Raw genomic sequence first — 19,489 nt, 5'->3', positions numbered from 1 at the left:
ACTCCACCCACGACTCTTGACACCTTCGTGAGCGGGTGGTGGTGGTGGGGAAGGAACTCGGGGACAGGGCAAGGAAAAAGGACTGAGCGGGTGGAGGACGGTGGAGGATGAAAGAGAGAAGAGGAGAGAAGAAAAGGAGGAGGATGATGAGGAGGAGGAGGAGGAGTGGAGGGTAAGGCTGGGGTAGGCAGGGAGGTGGTGGGAAACACAACACGCTGACACGCCCGCCTCGCCAGATAACACTAGTCGAGGTCCTACTCAATTAAAACTGAGCGGCGCCGAGTCTCAGCAGCGACCTTTTCCAGTATGCCCGCAGCGCAGTCCCGACACTCCCGCCTGGCCGCGCTGCGTTAATCTTGGAGGCGTCCCTCGCGTAACTCACCGGCCTTTCCTCGTGACACTTCCCTCAGGTGCACGGGAGGCCGGGGACGGGCAGCCAGGAACACTTGTTACATTAGCGGCGCGGCGCGGGGACGGCTGCCACCAGACGCCGACACGGGGAAAAAAGTTATTAATCAGACTCCCCGGGAACGGCAGTAATGAGGCTGTCAGGAGGAGAGAAAAATATGGTCATCTTGAGTAGGGGCGGCGACGCGTGCGGGGCTGTGGGCGTGTGCTCGTAGCCAGGCGGGGCGTGGGGGAGATGGGCGTGTGCTGTTACTCAAGTGGGTCGTGACATGGCAGGGAAGAGGCGTGCATGTGCCTTGCGTGCGGTATGACGAGACTAGTTGTCACGTTCTTGCTGGCGTGGCCTCTTTGGGAGTCGCCGGCAGCAGCTCCACCGGTCTGTACCAGCCCCATGAAACGGCGCCGCCCTGTCACCGCCTCAGTGGTTCTGCACATCACGCTACCCGGCAACAGCTGTGTGTGTGTGTGTGTGTGTGTGTGTGTGTGTGTGTGTGTGTGTGTGTGTGTGTGTGTGTGTGTGTGTGTGTGTGTGTGTGTGTGTGTGCCCTTGACGACGCGAGGAACGCAAGTGTGTGAGCAGAAAGATAATCCCTTTGTCAGCGAAAATTACCTAAGCAAAAAAACGTGCCACTGCTAACTGTTGCCATGACACAATCAGACTACTGGGTCACCAACGTTCATTCCTCTCTCTCTCTCTCTCTCTCTCTCTCTCTCTCTCTCTCTCTCTCTCTCTCTCCCTCTCTCTCTCTCTCTCTCTCTCTCTCTTACCCTCCTGGGACTCACCTGCATGGGGATGGCTCTGGTAAAACTCGATTCTCCTCTTCATCTCCACCTGGAAGAGGCCTCGGCACTGTCTTGAACACCAGCGCTTTGCATCACCCGGTCGGGCCTGCGGGAAAGGAGACACGGGATTCATCAGACACTGGGGTATAATTGGTGAGGTTAACGTGTGAGCCTCCCACAGAAGGAACGAAACACTAAGTTATACATTCGTGCTGACGAAGGAATTGGGAAAGGGAACGAAAGGAAGACGTGATGAATTGAAGGAGAAAAAAATGGGGAATGAAAAAAAAGTTAAGACTGTTTAAGAGGATACGGATTACGAACGTCGCTCTGAATGAATGAATGAAGATTACGAAGACGTGAAATCCTGAAGTTGCAAGTGAGATTGAAAAGGAGAAAAGGATGTAAGCACCATGAATAAGAATATGAGCATGGGAGTGAATGATCAAGTTTACACACACACACACACACACACACACACACACACACACACACACACACACACACACACACACACACACACACACATACACACACGAGCCACTACAGCAAGAAAGATTCAGCAGAGCAACACCACTTCAAATAAATATAAAAACAAGAGATATACGAAGAGAAAGTCACCACGAGCACCAAAGAAAGAGACAGAGAGAGATAATCGTATAACAAGAGACAAAAAAATAAGATTCACCTGGAGATAAGACGGAGACGGAACTCAAAATTTATATCCGGCAAACACTGTGTACATTCACCTTTACCAAAACGACATGAAGAACGACGAGGGCAAGACAATGAAGCACAAGGACGACGAGAGGCGAGGGGTGTGCGGGAGATGGCCAAGCTAACGAAGTGACCCACACCGCTTGCTTCCTGGTGGCGGCCCTGCGAGCTGATTTATCGTGCCTTTGATCTGACATGTTAGCCCTCCGCCATCCCCCAACCCCATCTCCTCCTCTCTCTGCCCTCCCCCAACTCTTCACCTGCCTCCCTCTCCCTCTCTCTCTCTCTCTCTCTCTCTCTCTCTCTCTCCACACTGATCCTTCCTTCCTCACACACATATCCACAATCCCTCCCTCTTCTCTCTCCTTCTTTCTTTCTCCATGCCTTCGTACCTAGACCAAAAACCTTACTCCACCACTCCACCATCTCAACACTCCGACACACACACACCGCACGCACACACGCACACAAAGACCCATCCCGCCCGCCGCCTCTGTAATCAGGGCCCACCACACCGCCACTACAAGGGACGACGCCTCGACCAGCACGCCCTCCACGCCTTACCACACACCGCACCTACGCAGTCACACGCCGCCACGCCCGCCCACGCCGCTTCGATACCCACCTAGAAGCCCCGTGCCCCAGCAAACCCATCTCACTCACCCTACCCTTACCTTCCCTCCTCCAGTACTCCTTCCTCGCCTCCTCCTCCTCCTCTTCCGCCCCTCCAGCCCTCCCTCCGTATCTCCCTGACCCTTCCTATTCAAGTGAGAAACAGCGGAGCCAATTTGTTCATCAGAGAGAACAGAGCGCTGGCGGTGAATTATTCAAAGGCTTTTCTTTCTCCGGGAGACACCTGAGAGCGCGCGCGCGTGCACATGAGAGAGAGAGAGAGAGAGAGAGACGAGAGAGAGAGAGAGAGCAGAGAGAGAGAGATGAGAGAGAGAGAGAGAGAGAGAGAGAGAGAGAGAGATTTTTCACCTGCGTATCAACATTATTTTAGTTACGCAAACCGTCAGTCAGAAAGAAGCGCCTCCTCTCCCAGCTCCGCCACACCGCTCGCTCGCTCGTCACGGGAACTCGCCCGCTTTCCCACGAGCATCTCCATCTCCCGAGCGGCATCACCCATTTCGTGTAGCTAATTACGGAGGCCTACAAGGAAAGCCATTAAGCTCGTAGGCCTAAGAAGAAGTAATTCATTCACTACTACTAACAATTTCTGAACTACACGCGGTTACCAGAATAGATATAGTCGGAGGAGGAAGTGTGTGCAGTTAAAGTGAGTAATTAGAGACTATGTGTACTGAATCTTTCTTTACAGTTAGAAAAATGTCACTGTAAACTTCCATTTTTAACTACACGCATTTAACTGAATAATTTAAAATAGAAGAAATATATTTATAGTGTATAATTAACTAAAGATTATGTACATTTAACCTTTCAATTATAAAAAAAAACACCGTAAACTAAACATAATCGTACAGTAATGAACATAACACAATTAAACACAAGGTGAAGGGATTAAATATAACAATAATCCAGCAAAATTCCCCAGCATCTTATCCCAGCTTTGCGTCACTTCATCTTCCACCATCTTCCCACCTCCTTTCCTTCCTTCCGTCCTCACTGCCTCCTTCCCTCCTTTCCGTGCCCTTATATAGACCTTGAGGCAGCTGTGGGAAGGTTACTAAAAGAAGGTTCAGGGTACAAGTTTTGGGGTAGCAAGTCGTGGTGGAGGGAAGGGACAGGCGGAGGAGAAGGAAGGTGAGAGCGTGAGGGAGTCTGAGGAGCGTTCATTCATTCAGAGGGGAAAAAAAAAAAAATTAGGGGAGGAGCAGCAGCGGCATGACAAGTTTGTAAGGTTCAGCCACGCGAGGCGGAGTGCGTAGTGTTGGAAGTGGTGCAGGCAAGACGCAAAAGGTTCTCTCTCTGTGTGTGTGTGTGTGTGTGTGTGTGTGTGTGTGTGTGTGTGTGTGTGTGTGTGTGTGTGTGTGTGTGTGTGTGTGTGTGTGTGTGTGCGTGTGCGAGAGGGAAAGGAAAAGACCGGTTTCATAAAGTGACCGAAACATGTTATTCGAGTCCTATCATTTGTATCAATGCAACACACACACACTACACACACACACACACACACACACACACACACACACACACACACACACACACACACACACACACATACACCTCAAGGTCACGCCTCACGCCAAGGACACCCCTCCCACCTCCACTACCACCACCACCACCACCACACTCCCTTCTCCAAGCTAAGCAACACCACAGTCCTCCTCCACCACATCCTTGCTTCCCTTCTAATCCACCTCCTCCACATCCCTGCTTCCCTCCTTCCCGTGCACCACATCTCTTCCACCACATCCCTGCTTCCCTACCACTTCCCTTCCCTTCCACTCCATCTCCTCCACATCCCTGCTTCCCTACCACTCCTCCACCACACCTCTACCACATCCTTGCATTTCTCCCACTCTTCTTCCACCACACCTCTGCTAGTCCATCACCATATCCCTACTTTCCTCTCCTCCTCCTCCTCCTCCTCCTCCTCCTCCTCCTCCTCCTCCTCCTCCTGCTGCTCCACTCTCCGAGACGCTAACACCTCGCGTCTGCTAAGCTCATCAAAAGGAGGAGGAGGATGGAGAGAGGGACGTGAGGATGGGTTAGAGGAGGAGCCCAGTGGAGGAGTGGAGAGTGGAGAATGAGGAGTGGATGGTCTGGTATGGCTTGAGACCTCACGGCAACATCCTCAGCCACCACCTTCCAATTCTAACCTTCCCACCTCCTCCTCCTCCACCGTCCGTCCACCCAGCCTGTCACCACTTCAGTCGCATACTCACCTCCACGTCCCTTTCTCCCCTCCCTTATATCTCCCCTCCTCCCCTGACCCTCCCCAATGTCCCTGCCGCCACCACCATTACCCGATCCCACCAGTGTTCCGCCTCCCCTCCCAGTCCCATCACGCCCGCCCTCTCCCTCCACAATTATAGAAATTAAACCAATTGGCGTGAGGGTGTTGGCTGGGGAAGGAGGGACGCAGAGTTGTGGTAGTAGGGAAGGGGGAGAGAGAGAGCGAGAGAGAGAGAGAGTGAGTGGGAGAGAATGTTGCTGCTGTGTTGGAGTGTGTGTGTGTGTGTGTGTGTGTGTGTGTGTGTGTGTGTGTGTGTGTGTGTGTGTGTGTGTGTGTGTGTGCGAGGAATATATGGGTGCAGAGGGTGTAGGTAGAATGGCGAGAGAGAGAGAGAGAGAGAGAGAGAGAGAGAGAGAGAGAGAGAGAGAGAGAGAGAGAGAGATAGAGAGAGCGAGAGAGAGAGAGAGAGAAGGAAGATAATAAATGTATAATAGAGGGGACGCGTAGAGACAAAGAGGGAGATAGAGAGAAGGGGAATGAAAGTGGGGGGATTGAAAGAAAGGGGAGAAGGATGGGACAACAAAAGAGAGAGATTAAGACAGTGATAAAGAGAGGAAATTAGAGAAGAAACGAAGAAGGGTGGGGTTAGAAACAAACAAACAAAACAAACAGAAATCAAAGGAAGGAAGGAACAAACGGACGAATGGGGGAAACGAAGGAGCAGAGGAAAGAACGAAAGAAAGAAAGAAAGAAAGAAGCGGAGGAAAGGAGGGGAGTAAGGAAGGGGAAAAGAAGGGCAGTTAATACAATGAGGGGAGAATGATGGAGGAGAATAGAGGAGAGGGTGAAGAAGAAGAACAAGAAGAAGAACGAAAACAAGAACAAGAAAATCAACAACAACAACAAGAAAATCAACAACAACAACAACAACAACAACAACAACAACAACAACAGCGATAGAGGTAAGTGGGAGAACAAAGTAATGCCATAAGGGAACAGGGAAGGAAGGAAGGAAGGAAGGAAGGAAGGAAGGAAGGAAAGAAGAAGGAAGGTAAGGAAGTCGAGGGGAGAAGAGGGACAGGTGTATGTAGTAATATGAGCGTGAGTCACCCGGATGGTCGCCTTTACGCCAGCCACCACCAGTCACCACCACCACCACCACCACTATCACTGTGCGTCGTGTCTCAGCCCGCGCCTTCACCACAAGTAAACACACACACACACACACACACACACACACACACACACACACACACACGTCAGATTTACTGTACTCTGATTATGGGGGTTATTATCATCTTTACGGCGAGGAGGAGGAGGAGGAGGAGGAGGAGGAGGAGGAGGAGGAGGAGGAGGAGGAGGAGGAGGAGGAGGAGGAGGAGGAGCTATTGTTGGTCGCAGTGTTGATGCCTGATAAATATTGCAAAGGAGACTGAACGCGCGTGGGTTTGACAACGAAGCGATGAAGACACGAGAGAAGCAGAATGAACGGAAGCACAAGGAAATGGGAAGCAGAGAGAGAGAGAGAGAGAGAGAGAGAGAGAGAGAGAGAGAGAGAGAGAGAAGAGAGAGAGAGAGAGAGAGAGAGAGAGAGAGAGAGAGTAGAATAAAAGAAATGACGGAAAGAACGAAAGAAGCAAAATACGAAGGATATGGGAGAGAAAGAAGAGAAGAGAGAAAGGAATGAACGAAAAGACGAAAGGTAAAGGGAAAAAGAAGAGAAGAGGTTATGAAGGAAGAGGAAAAAGATGGAAAGGAAAAAAATCGTGGCAGGAGGAGGAGGTGGAGGAGGAGGAGGAGGAGGAGGTAGGCAGGGGCGTCGTAAACAGTTCATTACTAGTTGACGACACAGTGAACCTACCACCACCACCATCACCACCACCAACACCACCACCACCACCACCACCACCACACACAAAAAAATCCCTTTCTAATGAGCCTTCAATAAATCCTGACCCACCACAGCAGCCAGCCATCAACCATCCACCTCCCGAAGAGCGCCAACCACAGCCACTGCCATAAACCAGGCGCCCTCCATCAACCATCCGGACACGATTATATCTCCACGTGACCAATTACAGAGCCTAACCACCGACTCCAACTATCACTGTTTCTACTACGTATTGCTGCTATTTACTGCTACTGCTACTACAGGAACCATCATAATACTCTCATACCGGTACTTGTTTATCGCTGCAATCAACGTTACTTTAATATTGCTACTACTACTACTACTACTACTACTACTACAGGAACTTTTAACACCCTTTCCTAGTTACCAGTGATTAACTGCTGCTACTACTACTACTACTACTACTACTACTACTACTACTACTACTACTACTACTACTTCCTCTCTATTATCACCACCACCATCATCACTCACCACCACCATCATCACCATTACACCACAATCACGATTACTAACCACTGTCACCACCACCACCACCACCACCATTATCATATTATCTTCACCACCATCAGCCACATCACTGAATCACCACAGCCACACACACACGACTATAACTGACCCATTAAACACACGCACGAACATAGAAGGACCTAAGTGACGTCCATACAGCACCACCTCAGCCCTGGACACACAGCACTGCCACACTCCCACACCGCCTCATCTTCTGTTCCTTCCCCTTCTGTAAGACTTTACGTACGTACATCTCTCACTTTAGAAAGTTTATTTCATAGCAAAGTCTCGCCGGGATCGATAGGTCAGATGTTTGTTCTTCCTTTGAGTTCATTTGTGTTCCTACTCTCCCTCCTCTACCTCTTCCCTCCTGAGAGCTAAGGACCATATGTTCCGAAACAGTTCCGCACTGCACCTCCTCTACTTTCAAAAGCCTCTACTATTTGAAGTAGTGGCACGGGTTTCTGGGGATGTTTCTACGGTTCTAGCGACAGATTAACAAGGCTTCTACATTAATAACAGGAGAAACAGCAATGAGAACCCGGCAGATCATCCCTGTGGCCTCTGAAGGTACGTCCTGGTGAGACAGCACAGCGTTATAGAAGACGGTCCCAAGCAAGGAGATATGCACTAGCCAGCCGGAGCGCGCCAGAGGCAGTCTCCGAAAATTAACGCGAACATATTCCTTCCCCTTGAGAAACAGCCAGCGGAGGGGAGGGAAGCCGAGAGAGCGAAGGGAATCGAAGGGGGAGAAGAAAAGGCGGCAGTGAGGGAAAAGAGGGGGAAAGGTAAGTATGAGCGGGGAGCTGCGGAGAGGAAGTATACAAGAAGATATGAGAAAGGAAAGGAACGAAGGAAAAAGGGAAATATGAGGAAGGAAGAAAGGAAGGAAGGAAAGAAGAAAGAAAGAAAGAAAGAAAGAAAGAAAGAAAGAAAGAAAGAAAGAAAGAAAGAAAGAAAGGAAGGAAGGAAGGAAGGAAGGAAGGAAGGAAGGAAGGAAGGAAGGAAGGAAGGAAGGAAGGAAGGAAAGAAGGATGGATGGATGGATGGATGTATGGATAGAAAGAAGAAAGAAAGGAAGGAAGAGAAGAAGGAAGAAGTAAAGGGAAGTAAAGACAAAGAAAAACAGTTGTCGGAGAAAAGGAAAGGATAGATAAAAGAAAAGACGAAAGAAAGGAAGGAAAGAAGAAAAAAAGGAAAGAATACAAGAAGAGAATAAGTAAAGGGAAAAAAGGAGGAAAAGCGAGAAAAAATGGATAGATACGAATAGCAGAAGAGGAAAGGAAAGGAAACTAAGGAAAAGTGGATAAAGGAGAGATGGAAGGAAGAAGGGAGGGAGAGAGAGAGAGGCAGAGAGAGAAGGGGGGATTTTGAAGGGCAGAGCTAATGAGGAAGGGGATCAGGTAGTAAGTAGTTGGGAGAGAACCTGGCTGAGAGGGTGTGGTGGAGGGAGGAAAGGTGAGAGAGAGAGAGAGAGAGAGAGAGAGAGAGAGAGAGAGAGAGGAGAGAGAGGAGATGAGAGAGGAGAGAGAGAGAGAGCGAGAGAGAGAGAGAGGAGAGAGAGTAGTGGGAGAGAGAGGCTTACGTACAGGGAAGGAAGGAGGATGGAAGAGGGACGGAGGGAGAGAGAAACGGATGGAAGCGAGAATCTTTAAGGGAGGAGGAGAGAGAGAGAGAGAGAGGAGAGAGAGAGAGGAGAGAGAGAGAGAGAGAAGAGAGAGAGAGAGAGAGAGAGTCTTCAAGAAGGGAATGTTGTAGAGTGGAGAATCAATTACTGGGAGGGAAGAAGGAAGGAAGGAAGGGAGGAAAGAGGGAAGGAGGAAGGGAGGGAGGGAGGCTGCCAGGGAGGAAGCAGAGCATAGCCGAAGTAGGACCAAATAAGGGAGGGAGAGGGAGGGAGTTGGAGGAGAAAGAACAGGAGGGAAAGATGGGAAAGTAGGGTGTAGGGTGAGAGAGAAAGAGAGAGAGAGAGAGAGAGAGGGGGAGAGGAGAGTGTAACTTGAAGCGTCACCCGGAAACATGACTTACCTACCTGTTTCTCTCTCTCTCTCTCTGCTCTCGTCTCTCTCTCCTCGTCTCTCTCTCTCTCTCTCTCTCAACAATAACTTTTTAAATCTTCTCACCACTTAAAAACGTTGCGCTGGTTCTCCCTCCCTTCCTTCAACCGCCGTTCGCACACACACACACACACACACCACACACACACACACACACACACACGGCGGCAGCACACGCCTCCAACACGCTACCCGTAATTAATTAGCGACGATCCTGACAACCTCACACCCTCCGCTGACTCCCACAAGCCTGGCAAGCTCTCGCGGCACACACACACACACACACACACACACACACACACACACACACACACACACACACGACACACACACTAGCTAGGCCCTCACTCTGTATTGACACTCAGATCCATATTTTTAAGGAGTCTTTTCCCTAAAGAAATCTTGTTAGGTAGGGACTTGTTAGCTGTTATTTAGAATCTCATAAGGAAAGGTTATTTATTACTAAGATTAATGGAAGGGAGGAGAAAGTTTACTTGATAATATGATCCTGTTCTTTTTTTTTTTTTTTTTGCATGGCATTATAGTGTTATTAGTCAGTCACTGGCACAGCTTAAATGCACCACTAAAGATTGTGATAGGTGGTGTATTAAGATTACACAGCATCCAAGTAACGCAGGTTTGTCGTAGCACAGCATCACAGCATTCTTAACCAGATGGTTCCAGATCCTGTGGTGTGTGTGTGTGTGTGTGTGATATGATGTGTGTGTGTTGTGTGTGTATCGAGCGGCGGGGTGATGCCACGTCCTCGGCGCCGCCATTGTCCTCAGCCAAGACTCGAGAAAACTGTGCGCTTTTTCACCCCCAAAGATACGCAAACGAGAAAAAAGAAATGAAAAAGAAAATGGAGGGGAAACACAAAACATCAAGTACCTATTTCCTTTTTCCACTCTCCACCCCATGTCACTCTCACTTTTCCCTCTTTCGCTCCCTCCCGGCCAGCCTGCCGCTCCACTCCTCCCTCTCCCTCACTTTTCCATTCCTCCGACGGCCCGCCTATTTCTCCCTCCATTTCTCGCTCTTTTCCGAAACATTAAGTATTTTCATAACCCTCATTACTTTTACAACTTCCCTCCTTCCTCCACGAAAGCCTCTCTCCTCCTCTTGACTCCTTCTCCCTCCTTCGATTCCTTCCTTCTTTCTTTCAAATCATGCCGGAGCCACAACATACCTGTAGCCTCAACACACCTGCGACGCGGCCTTCTACACCTACTTCTTATTCTTTCAATATTCCCTTGTGTTGGTGGTCGGCGCAACGTACGGATCTTCTTCAGTAGTGCATGGGACAGCCTGAACCCTCGACAGCACACCTACACCTGCCTTTATCCGTATAGGCCTCAGATATCCACTCATCACCACTATCTTTATCTCGTCAATGCAAATATATTCACACAATGTCACTGGTAGGGCTCTCAAATACTGGCGCAATACTATCACTGCTACATCATGGAACATCACTACACGCGCCGCCATGGTTGCTAACCGCCAAAACATCGCCTATACAAGTCATCGCCATACCAGCCCAAAAAATACACCATTACACTCCCCACTCAGACCACAACAAAGAACATCAGTCCACCGTCAATCCAGTTTGTGACCGTCACCACCACGACACTGCAGGAAAGGCAACACCAGCATACACCCATTACTTATATTTTATACTACTACTACTACTACTACTACTACTACTACTACTACTACTACTACTAAAGCAAGCAGCAGCAACATCCTCCTCCTCATTAACATAACACAGCATAAACAAGAGAGAGAAAATAATAAAAATAATAAAAACACCCTTCAAAAAAGTATACACAACAAAATCCGGTCTGCCAGCCACGACCACATCAAATTTTCACACACACACACACACACACACACACACACACACACACACACACACACACACACACACACACACACACACACATAGGCAAAAGGTTCTGGGAAGTTGATGTGGAGGGGGAAGAAGAGAGAATGAATAAAAAAAAAAAAATGAAAAAGAAAGAAAAAAAGAAGAAAGGTTAAGAAAAAAACATGGATTACACCGGAAGCTTGAGGCAGTTGACAAAGCAATAGGCCGCCAACCAATAAACCAGCCGTAGCTTTTTTTTTCCCCCTCCTGAGGTAATCATCATAACCCCGAGAGAGAGAGAGAGAGAGAGAGAGAGAAGAGAGAGAGAGAGAGAGAGAGAGAGAGAGAGAGAGACAGAGAGAGAGAGAGAGAGAGACGGGTAGGGACGGGAGGAATATAGGAGTGGGGGGAGAGGGAGAGAAAAAAAAAACAGAAAGAGGGTGAGATTGAAACGAAAGAATGTAGAAAATGACTGAGTGTTGTGGTTGTGGAGGGGGAAAAAGTGAGAATAGAAAAAAGACAAAAAAGAGTGAGAGGGGGAGAGGGAAGAGGGTGAGAGAGAGAGGGAGGGAGAGAGGGAAGGCAAGATGAGGAAAGACAGAAGAACCATGAGCGAGAAAAGAATGAGACCTGGTGGAAAGAGAGAGAGAGAGAGAGAGAGAGAGAGAGAGAGAGAGAGAGAGAGCAGGAGAGAGAGAGAGAGAGAGAGAGAGAGAGAGAGAGAGAGAGAGAGAGAGAGAGAGAGAGAGAGAGAGAGAGAGACGAGAGAAACAAAATCTAGACAACTCAAAACCAAGACACCAAAAGAACACAACAAGAGAAACAAATAAATAAAGAAAACGAAAAAAAATATCACGAAGAAAAGAAAATGAAAATCGACTCCAAAACGAAGCCAGCAAAACACAGCAGCAGGGAACGCAACACAGCACAGCACAGCACAGCACAGCACAGCACAGCCTGACGCGTGTCCCCTCGTGAATCATACAGCACTAGGCAGCAACAAAAAGGTCAGTAATACAAGACACGCTAATTAAATTTTCGCCAAGTGCTTGCAAGTTTTTTTTTTCTGGCAATAGTTTGAAAAAAAAAAATATTTACACGTTACTTTTTATATTAATTTTTTTTTTCTTTCTGTTTCTTAGATTCCACAAGTATGAACTAAGAAAACAATTTCCTTTCTTATCTTTCCACCCTATTCGTATTATTTTTTCTCCCTCATCCCTCCATCAGAAACATTTCCTCCTCTTTTTTCTCCCTAACATTTTTTCTTACTTTCTTTTCATTTTACTCATATTTTCTCTCCTTCCGCAGATCCTCGCCCCTCCATCAGGAACACTTAATTTTTTTCTTCTTCTTTTTTTTCTCCCTCTGCGGTGTCCTAATTCCTGTCGTAATTGGTTTCCTTGCCTTGTCCTTGTGCTGGTGCATGTCCTTACGATACCCTAACCACACCACTTAATCTCCTTACCTGCTCCTCCCCTTGCTCCTCCACACCTGTCCTTGTCCCATTATTAAAACAATCAAAGTTGAACAAATAGTGACAGATTCCTGGAGCTAAAAATGCAGATTGAATTCTATACAGTTTATAACATTTTTCAATACGTGACTATAATACAAGCATTCATCTACCCTGTCAAAAATATATCTATTCTACCAAGCATGTCTATTCAAAATTATTAATCTCACTAACCATCCAGCAGTGTAACTATCTAACTAACCATACATCCGTGCATTTTATCCATTCAAGCCATCCACACCCCAAACCGTCCTGCAATTTATACATGAATCCTAACGACCACTCGTCAGTTGTCCATGCCATGCAATCCACTCAACTTTTCAACCATCCATCTCTCCAACAAACTATCCAACCTTCCATTAGCAACACTGAAGGTCGTTTTCTCACATTTTTGTTTAGCCACACTTGCTCAACTCTCACTCTCTCTCTCTCTCTCTCTCTCTCTCTCTCTCTCTCTCTCTCTCTCTCTCTCTCTCTCTCTCTCTCTCATAATTCATAAACACACCACAAGATGAGGATTTATTTATTTTCCTCTTTTTTTTTTTTCTCCTAACTCATTCGCTCACTTTTTTATTAATTAATTCGTTTACATTGTTTACTGGTTCTCTACATATCCTGCCTCATTTCTCTTCCTTCCTCCTTTATCTATTTTCCCTTATCTACACCGTTGGCTTACCTCATTTCCCCTTCGTTTGTTTGTTTTCCTTATCATATGCTTCCCCCATGACGCGCTCACTCGCTCATTTACTCATTCATTCATTTATAATATTACTTAGTGGTCCCCTCCGCTTACCTCGCTTTTTTTCCCCTCTCTTCACCTCTCACTCTATGATTTCTTTCCCCTTTCCCTCACCCAATGAATTATTTCCCCTCGTTATGTCTGCCCTCTCACTCTCACGCACGCACTTCTCTCACCCTCTCACCACTCACCACTCACATAATCACTACATACTTACCTGCCTGCCTTTACACCTTGCCGCCCTTCCTGCCTCGTATATCAGATCAGCCACACCTTTCCCTACCTGCACTCTCCCTCAGAAGTTTAGACACTCAACACACGACGGAGCCAAAACACTCCTTCCCCCCTTCTCTCTCTCTCTGATCCCGTCACTCGCTCACTCCCTCACTCTTAGACGTTCAATAATCAAGCCTCATGCATTTTACCACCCCGTTTAAAATACCATAAGGACGGTTTCACGCGCGTCAATCGGAATGACGTAAAGGTGTATCCCTCGCGGTGAAGTTGATGCTTAAGTCATACACGAGGTCACCTTAAGGGCCGTGCTCTTGTAAGCTGATGAATTAGTTAGGAAAGCATCGTTAGCAAGGCCGGGCTAGACACCTATGGCTCCTGACGCGGGCTGCTGTGGTGATGGGCTGTTGTTCTTGGCCTTGGTAATGGGTACTGGGAGGGGAGGGGGTGATGATTGGGTTACGGGGATTGTGGGGAAGGGAATGTGGATGAGGGTGGAGTGGGAAAGGGGGAGTTGAGAGAGAGAGAGAGAGAGAGAGAGAGAGAGAGAGAGAGAGAGAGAGAGAGAGAGAGAGAGAGAGAGAGAGAGAGAATGTGGTCTAGGTGTACTCGTATGATGAAATTTTATCGTCTTCTGTCACAGTTCCACTCGTCCGGTCTCTCTCTCTCTCTCTCTCTCTCTCTCTCTCTCTCTCTCTCTCTCTCTCTCTCTCTCTCTCTCTCTCTCTCTCTGTCTGTCTCTGTTTCCTACATCTTCCCTTTTCCTTTCCTTGTACCCACTCCATTCCCTCATCTCCCTTTCCTTTTCATCCATCTTCCTTTCCTTCTGCCTCTTCACTTTCCTCCAACCCCTTTCCTTTCCTCCCTTGCCTCATCCCTGTCTCTTTCCGTGCCCCTTCCCTGCCCCCTTTGCCCTCCGCCGCGGCCACAGCACACCGTCATGCTTTCCTGCCCCAGACTCCAGTAGGCGGCGGAAAACTCAACCCAGCCAGGCGCCTCTGCAGCAGGAGGTAACAAGGGCGAGAGTCTGTGCGGTTTCCTTCAATTCTCGCAACCGTCGACGGGAGTGGCGGCGAGTCGTAGCTTCCTCGGCAGCAGCGTGATCGGCGGCGCCCACGGGGAGGCTCCGTAAAGAGGAAATATTTACCCAATCACGGAAAATGCAATAAACAATCAATCTGGGAGTTGCCCGCGGCCGCCACGCATCAGGTAGATTTATTGAGATGAACTGCTCCTTTCGTGGCGTTCCTCTTCTTTACGCTCACCCCACTTGTCTTCGTTCTTTTCCACTCCCAGCTTCTCTGATCTCGCCTTCTGGGTATTCCGTGGCTCTAATGTCCTCGCCGCTGTGCAGGGGGACGCACGGGTCAGACTACAGTGTCCTGGGCGTGACGCGGGAGAGAGGCCGGAGGGTGGCGGTAGGTGAGGGCGTCGCGGGTCACACACGCCCGCCACAAGTAGCGTTCATCTGGGTCTCCGCGGATTTATGAAGACACGCCAGAGGGTGTAAAAAAAAAAAAGTGCTTAAACACGGACAGGAAAAAGCGCGGAAGAAGTTTACATTACACTGTTGGTATATTTGCACCTCCCACTTCCCAGCCTGGCAAGACTTTTTGTTTCTTTTCTTCTTTCTTGACTGAAAATAACGTCAATAATATCGAGCCACGTGAGGGTAACTTTGACTTCTGGGGTGTTTGCTCTGCTAGGGATTGTTGCACGGAGTTGTGAAGAGTGTCTCGGAGGAGGAGGAGGAGGAGGGAGAGAGAGAGAGAGAGAGAGAGAGAGAGAGAGAGAGAGAGAGAGAGAGAGAGAGAGAGAGAGAGAGAGAGAGAGAGAGAGAGAGAGAGAGAGAGAGAGAGAGAGAATATAACTGGACTAAAATATTTTGTAAGAGGAGGAGGAGGAGGAGGAGGAGGAGGAGGAGGAGGAGGAGGAGGAGGAGGAGGAGGAGGAGGAGGAGGAGGAGGAAGAGTCACCTAGCAAGAGGAGAAGGAAGATATTTATAAAGCAAGAGAGGAAAGAGGAGGAGGCTGAATCGTGTCATGCCGCAGGAGGAAGAAGAGAAAGAGGAAGAAGAAGAAGAAGAAAGGAACACACATCACAAAGGAACACTAACACAGCAGCAGCAGCAGCAGCAGCAGCAGCAAACCCCTTGGCCCTTAAGAGACTGTGAAACTACACTTCGGTTCGCATTTTTTTTAAACGCTTCGATACCTCAACTCATGCTGCTTCAAGAGTGTTCATGGATCAAGTGTAAGTTTAAGAGAGATCTGCACCTTCGAAGGGGGAAAAAAAAGGTATGAAGTGGCTTATCATTTATGTGGCCTTTGAAAGTACAGTGAGACGCCAAGACGTAACAAGCAGTCAACACGAACAAGGCGACAGCTACTCATGCGAACCTGACTTAGCAAGATTGTGGCCGCAGAAAATAGAACTTAAAAGTGTCCTATTCTCAAAAGATTATAGAGAGCATTAACCGGATTCTTATGAACGTTTTATCAAGTGAAGAAGCAGAATACTTTTTAAAACTAATATTACAACCACGAAAGCATCCTTGAGGACCCAGAAACAACCTCCACAACAGCCCGTAACACATGTGACGCGGAAACATTTACGAATACGAACCGAAAGCGTTACGAATACGAGCGATAGCAATTTTTTTTTTTTTTTCTTTAACGTCTAGTTTACGAGCGATAGCAATACACGGAGGAATACAAAGAAACACAAAGGAAATTCAAACAGCACCAGACCTTGAAATCCTTACTATAGGCAGTTTAGGTAACCATTCTACGCTATCACTGGGAGAAACAGGATAGCATAGAAAAGGCTGAGGATGACAAGGATGAGGAATGTTAGGGCAGCACACTCACCTGAGGCTGTTGTAGGGGCGGGTCTTGGTGAGGAGGGTGTCACAGTGGGGGCAGTGCCGCTTCGTGCGCAGGAAGTTAACGATGCACGACTTGCAAACTGGAACAGAAACACAAAGGTGATAATTAGCTTACCTCACTCTTGCCGTCCCCAACTCAAACACACCACCACTTCTGGGAGAGAGACGGAGAGGGGAGGAGAGGGAGAGAGGGAGAGGGAGGAGCGGCAGATGAAGTGTACTGCTGACAAGTAATAGTAGTAGTAGTAGTAGTAGTAGTAGTAGTAGTAGTAGTAGTAGTAGTAGAATGTGCGAAGGAGGATGGGTTCGTGGGTAGCTTATGGGGTTTGGGCAAGGTTAGAGGGTCGGGGAAGCTGTGGGGGTGGGGAGAGGGAGAGAGCAGCGCTGAGTGTCAAGTCGAGGAGGAGAATAAATCATTGTTGCTTAAACACACCTGCCACAAAACACCAAACATGGCAACCAACGCTGTGTGTGTGTGTGTGTGTGTGTGTGTGTGTGTGTGTGTGTGTGTGTGTGTGTGTGTGTGTGTGTGTGTGTGTGTGTGTGTGTGTGTGTGTGTGTGTGTGTCTCTCTCTCTCTCTCTCTCTCTCTCTCTCTCTCTCTCTCTCTCTCTCTCTCTCTCTCTCTCTCTCTCTCTCTCTCTCTCTCTCTCTTTACGAGTATATACACCACCTCCCAAAATCACACACACACACACACATTAACCACTTGTATGTACGAATGCACACAGAATCCTAAAACTTCTCCACACCTCCCCCCCCCCCCCCCACACACACACACACACACACACACACACACACACACACACACACACACACACACACACGACTCCCCGGGTGTAAGCAGTGACAAACCGGCAGAGTCTCGTGAGCTACGTCAATTACAATCCCCATGATTAATCTTTCTTACTGTGCCGCTCCGTGATTACACCTTCAAATTAGTTTTCCCCAGAGCCACCTGCCGCGCCCTTACGCCACACACCAGGGCCTCTTCTGGCTTTCTTTCTTATGGTAAGGTTTAAGTTTAGGTTAGGTTTGGTTAGGTTAGTTTACGTTCAGGTTATGTTAGGTGAGGTGAGGTTAGGTTCAGCTCAAGTTAGGTTAGGTAAGTTCAGGTCACATCCCCACACACTGTTGTTTTATTTTTCGTTCTCCTCCTTGCTAAGTTAGATTAAGTTAGGTTAGTTTACCTTATACATCACATACACGTCCCCACCCCTCTCTCTCTCTCACTCTCTGTCCTTCCTTTCTTCCTGGTCTCCTTCCTCATCCCTCTTCGCCTCCGCACGTCGCATTTCACCTCTTTCTGTCATTCTTTTCTCTCCTTCCTGTCTCCGTCTTGCCTTTCTTTTCACACCCCAGCACTCAAGTCCATCTTCACGAGTGCTCTTCTCTCTCTCTCTCTCTCTCTCTCTCTCTCTCTCTCTCTCTCTCTCTGCGTGTGTGTGTGTGTATGCTTCTTACTCCCTCCACTTCATTTCCTCCCTTTCTCCATGCACTCCATTCCTCTGTCTTTACCGCTCCTTACCGCTCTGTTTTCCCTCCTATGCATTCATCCATCAGTCTCCTTTGCAAGAGTAAGTGTCTGTGTGGCGTGTAAGGGCGAGGAGACTAAGTACTGGGTGTCTCCCGCGTGGTGATGTAAAGACTCTTGCAAGACTTTAGAGTGAATAGGAAATAACACACTGTAGCCTGAATGATCCCCGCTGAACACTGCTATCTCGGGTCATCAGAGTTACCCGCTGGAGGAAGAGGGAGTGTGAAGACTGGGCAGGAAAGGTGGGATAAGAATGGTGTTTATAGGAATATTCTACCATAACGTGATCAGGAGGAGGAGGAGGAGGAGAGGAGAGGAGTAAAGGGAGTCTTGGCTAGCTGTGGTGTCTTCTTGTGGCTGTTTGGTGGTTAGGTGGAAGTTTTTTGACTCGAGTTTGGTTTCCGAAGACAATAGTGATTATAGTGAAGAGAGTGAGAGGTGTAGTTTATATTTATTTGTATTATTTCTCAGTATGGTCTCCCCTCAGTCGGCTCAGGGATCACGGTTTGGTGCTTGAGTGTACTTTCTAAAGACATGACTGACAGCAATGCAGTTCAGATCCCTTTCGTGCACGTATTAGTGTGTCCTCCCTGCTGAAAGTCGCTAAGTGTTTCTTAAATACGGTAATAATCACCGCACTGTCATTCAGGATCAGTTACCGGAATGAATGAAAAGAAATCACTGGCACCATAAGATACGATTAAGTAGTTCAAAATTATCTAGTCACTCAAATAAAAAAATAAATAAATAAATAAATAAATAAAAAAAGTAGCGTTTTCATAAAGTCAAAAAAGTTGAAAAGGTTTAGTTACAAGACGAGTTACTGAAGACACAGGTATGACTCACAGGTGTGCATGCATTCTGTGATGGTGGTGGCATCGACGAAGTAGCCGAAGCACAGCACGCAGACGAAGTGAGGGTTGAGCTCAGACAGGCTCACACTCACGCCCGCAGACCCCACCGCCACCTGGCTCCCTGACGCGCCTCCTCCTGCAGGCGCCGCCATCCCCTGGAAAAGACAGAATGGGTAGGGTTATTCTTCTGACATAAACATACAAATAAGTAGGTGGATAGATGAAGAGATAAGTAGAGATAGAAACAGAGACATAAAGGTAGACAAGTAGATAGATTGATAGACATACATACATACAGCAAGATGGATGGATAGATAGACTTAATGATACACAACATCAAGAAAGATGAAAAAAATACATCACTTTCATAACAAATATAACAAAAATCCTCAGACACTCACCTTACACACACATACACACAAACACACAAACGCACACACCTTTCACACCCTCTCCTCTCTCTCTCTCTCTCTCTCTCTCTCTCTCTCTCTCTCTCTCTCTCTCTCTCTCTCTCTCTCTCCTAACGCAATTACCTTCACTGCCTCATACTTTGATCCTTTCTTTTTAATCTCTCTCCTTTCTGTCCCTACCACTCTCCTCCTCCTCTTC

General features: G+C 47.9%; 1 protein-coding gene across 1 annotated transcript in view; it reads right to left on the bottom strand.

Annotated features, from left to right (window-relative positions):
- The window catches only part of LOC135108530 (dentin sialophosphoprotein-like), a 130,689-nt gene that overhangs the window by 42,879 nt on the left and 68,321 nt on the right, over window positions 1–19,489 (bottom strand). The window contains 5 exon segments of the mRNA XM_064019646.1: window positions 1,192–1,252; window positions 1,254–1,277; window positions 1,279–1,297; window positions 16,474–16,570; window positions 18,873–19,035. Of these exon segments, the coding sequence (XP_063875716.1) occupies window positions 1,192–1,252; window positions 1,254–1,277; window positions 1,279–1,297; window positions 16,474–16,570; window positions 18,873–19,032 (361 nt within the window). The 5' untranslated portion in view covers window positions 19,033–19,035.

This window comes from Scylla paramamosain, chromosome 2, assembly GCF_035594125.1.
Source record: "Scylla paramamosain isolate STU-SP2022 chromosome 2, ASM3559412v1, whole genome shotgun sequence".
Lineage (NCBI taxonomy): Eukaryota > Metazoa > Arthropoda > Malacostraca > Decapoda > Portunidae > Scylla > Scylla paramamosain.
Note: the sequence above shows the minus strand (reverse complement) of the source record. Positions and strands in the feature narration are given on the sequence as shown.